General features: G+C 37.3%; 1 protein-coding gene across 1 annotated transcript; it reads right to left on the bottom strand.

The window, feature by feature from the left end:
- Positions 1-747: 747 nt before the first annotated feature.
- LOC102830319 (olfactory receptor 7E24-like) lies at positions 748-1,677 on the bottom strand. The gene has a single exon (XM_006875149.1). The coding sequence runs from the start codon at positions 1,675-1,677 to the stop codon at positions 748-750; it is 930 nt and encodes a 309-aa protein (XP_006875211.1).
- Between the last annotated feature and the right edge of the window lie 2,489 nt (positions 1,678-4,166).

The raw sequence follows: 4,166 nt of genomic DNA, 5'->3' as shown, positions 1-4,166 counted from the left end.
TACAGGGTCACTCTGAGTTGGAACTCAACAACATTTAACAAGAACAACAATGACATGGTTCAAAACCAGGAAAGTTTGGTTGGGAGTAGAGAGCATGAGTTTAATATCTGGGACATATGACCAGCTTTGTGTATGGAGGGAGGAGATAGTTGAAGAAAAATGATCAGAAATGTTAAGGAAAATCATATTGCCTGAAGTTCTTTCATATCGTCCCCTTGTGAATTCTGATGACTTTAAGATAGATCTTTGGCATCTGCTCATGAAAAATAAAGGACCTCTAGTGAAGGAGCTCTGGTAGTGTAGTAGGTATGAATCGGGCTGTTAACCTTAACGTTAGCAGTTCAAAACTACTAGCTGCTCCACGGGAGAAAGAAGAGACTTTCTGCTCCCATAAATATTTACAGCCTTGGAAACCCTGTACAGGGTTTCTATGAGGCAGAACTGACTCCACGACACATAACAGCAAACAACAAGTGCACATTAGTCAATTTTGAACAATGGTCTCACCATATTTGTAGATTTCAACCTTGGCTGCTCCCTTGTAGCTTGTGGGGTGCTTTGATAAGCCTTCTGGCCCATCATATTACTTATTCTAAATACATTGGAATATCTGGTGGTGTAACTCAAGCAAATTTTCTTTAAAATTTACCAGATGATTCCAATATGAAGCCTAGTTTGAGAAATAACAATAAGCAGTAAAATACCTAAATTGCATAAATAGATGACATATATGATGGTGTATTGATATTATGCTGGTCTGTTGATGAGCCTCTGCAGGGCCCTCTTGATATCCTTGTTTCTCAGACTGTAAATGAAGGGATTCAGCATGGGGGTGACCACGGAGTACATCACTGAGGGCACTGCACCACTCTTGACAGAGGTTGAGACAGCTGAACTCAGGTACACTCCAATACCTGTTCCATAAAATAAGGAAATGACTGACAGATGAGAGCCACAGGTGGAAAATGTTTTATACTTCCCGCCTGATGATGGGATTTTCAGAATGGAGGAAATAATTCGAATGTAGGAGACTAGGATACCTGAGACTGGAATACCACCAAATATGGCACCCATTAAATAAGCTAGTATGTTTTTAGTGGTTGTCTTAGAGCAGGCGAGGTTGAAGAGTTGTGAAGGGTCACAGAAGAAATGAGGAATTTCCATTTTTGTGCAGAAGGTAAATAGTGACATCATCAAGTAGTGCAGTTGGGATTCCAAAATACTGAGAAAAAAAGACACCAAAACCAGCAAGCCACAGAGGTAGGGGTTCATGATAACTGGATAGTGAAGTGGGTGACAGATGGCCACAAATCTGTCATAGGCCATCACCGTCAAAAGTAGATTGTCCATACTTCCAAAAAAAGTTAGGAAATATAACTGAGTCAAGCAGTCAGCATAAGAGATGATTCTGTGGTGTGTGCGTATATTCATAAGCATCTTTGGGATTGTGTCTGAAGTCAAACCAATGTCAGACATGGATAGGATCGAGATGAAGAAATACATAGGAGTGTGGAGTTGTGTGTCAGAACTGATGGTAAGGATGATGAGCAGGTTTCCAAGCACTGTGACCATGTACATAGACAGGAACATTCCAAAGAGGAGGGGCTGTAGCTCTGGATCTTCTGAGAGTCCCAGGAGTAGGAATTCAGAGACACCTGTTAGATTCTGTGGTCCCATGGTGCAAAGACACCTTTGTGAAAATAAACAAAGGCTGGTCAAAGGGAAAAAGGAAGCAGGCCCTGTGACTATAGTGAGACTTCAAAAAGTTCATGTAAAAATTCCATGATCTTTTAGTTCAATTGTTTTCATGCACTTTTAAAGCCTCCTGTATACTCTGAATTCAGGAAATTCACAAGTAAAGTATTTACACTTTAGACCATACACCATTTTTGGCAACACATCTCAAATGTGGCAAAACCATTCTTCCTAGAACTTTTCCTCAATGGTTTCTGTGCTATTTGCCTTACTCACTTTTTTTTTTTTTTTTTTTTTTTAACTCACAAAACACTTTGGTGATTGTAGTTATATGCCGTGGATTGGTTCTAACTCATAGCGACCCTATAAAGGGTTCTTGAGGCTGTAAATCTTTATAGGAATAGAAAGTCTCATCTTTCTCCCATGCAACAGCTGGTAGTTTCTAACTGCTGACCTTGAGGTTTGCAGCACTATTCATAACCACTATGCTACCAGAGCTCCTTTTGTTGTTGTTGTTGTTGTTAAGTACCGTAGAGTCGATTCCAACCCATAGCAACCCTGCATAGGGTTTCCAAGGAGTAGCTAGTGAGCTTCAACCACCGACTTTGCAGTTCAAACAACTTTTTATTCTGATGCATTAGCCCACAATGCCACACCAGGACTCCAGAGCTCCTTTAGAGACACTCAAATAAGAATTTTGAAGACTGTTAAGAGAATCACAGATATTTAAGGATAAGAAATTCATAAAGCCCAAAAAAGAATTAACTCAAGATGAAGTGCAAAAAATCAAGACACATAACAAGTGAATGGATCAAAGCACCATAAAAAAACAACCAATGAAGACAAATCCAGGAGTAGTTGGCTTAATTGGAAAATTTTATGAAACATTAACTGAATAACTGATGGCACACATTCTTAAATATTTTTAAAAAAATAGAAGAGGAGAGAACTTCCCTAACTCATTCTATGAGACAAGCATCATCCTGATACCAAAACAAGATGAAGACCCCACAAGAAAAGAAAACTACACATTAATACCACTGATAAACATAGACACAAAGTCCCCTACAGATTACTATAAAATTGAATCTACAAGAATGTTAAAAGGATTACCCATTGTCCAGTGGGATTTATCCCAAGATTGCAAGGTGGTTTCAAATTAGAAAATCAGTTAATGTAGTATACTACTACATCAGCAAAACAAAGGAAAATAACTCTATATCTATTTTCCTTTTACTTCAGGCAGAAAAGGCTTTTGACAAAATCTAACTTCTAATCTTACCATTGTTATTCAATATTTTACTAGAAATTCTAACTGAACAATTAGTCAACAAAAAGAAATTAGGAATCCAAATTGGGAAGAAAGAAGTAAAGCTATCCCTTGGTAAAGGTAGCTTTACCATTCTTATTACTTATCCTCACTTTAGGGCAAGAAAAGTCTGGAAGCATTTTCCATTATTTACAAGCTGCACATAATAGCAAGTGAAGGTGATTATGATAAATAATTTTTTGAAAGTGGGTATTGGGGAAATAATTTCAAATAAAAGGCAAATTAACATAACGCTAAAGAACAAGCAAGAGTTGTCTATTTATAAAAGTCTCTAAAAGAATAAAATAATTGTTGTTGTTGTTGTGTGCCACTACGCTACCAGAGCTCCTTAATAATTAGGACTAAATTAAATCAGACAGATGAAAGACTTTTTGTGGTGTAGTGAATAATCTGATGTTTCTTTTAGTCATTGCCATCAAATTGATTCAGGCTCATGGAAAACCTATGGGACTGAGTAGAATTGCCCCACGGAGTTTTCAAAAGTGTAATCTTTATGGAAGCGGACTGTCATATATTTCCCCCACAGATAAAGGTCTGGTTTGAACTGAAGACTTTCTGGTTAGCATCTGAGCACTTTAACTTGTACACCAGGTCTCCTTTTATAGCTGCTTAGTGTCCTGGCAGCATTAGTGGATTAAGAGCTGGGCTGCTAACTGTAAGGCCAGTAGTTTGAATCTACCATGGGAAAAGTTTGAGTTTTTCTGCTCCTGTAAAGATTTACAGCCTCTGAAACCCTATGCAGGGTTGCTCTGAGGTGGAACCTACTCGGTGGCACACAACCACCAGTGTCCTTTAATTTGACTGATTTTTTCTTAAAGAATGACTTTTCTTCTTCCACATTTCTTTCATAAAGAATGGAATTACATTTTATTCTTTTCTTACTGTTATTAAAATTCATATAAGACAACATTCACTAATTGAGCATTTTTCCCAAGTAAAATTCAATTAAACATCAATCATTTTGTATAACTATCACTAATATCTGTGCCAAAATTTCATTCATCCATTCTATAAAGAAGCAGGTAACCACTATTAAACATTCATCCCTAAACGTTTGTCTATTCTAGATATTTTATAAAAAAGAATGCATGCAATATTTGTCCTTTTGTGATTCACTTATTTCACTCAGCATAATACTTTC

The sequence above is a fragment of the Chrysochloris asiatica genome, unplaced genomic scaffold (genome assembly GCF_000296735.1).
Source record: "Chrysochloris asiatica unplaced genomic scaffold, ChrAsi1.0 scaffold00312, whole genome shotgun sequence".
Lineage (NCBI taxonomy): Eukaryota > Metazoa > Chordata > Mammalia > Afrosoricida > Chrysochloridae > Chrysochloris > Chrysochloris asiatica.
Note: the sequence above shows the minus strand (reverse complement) of the source record. Positions and strands in the feature narration are given on the sequence as shown.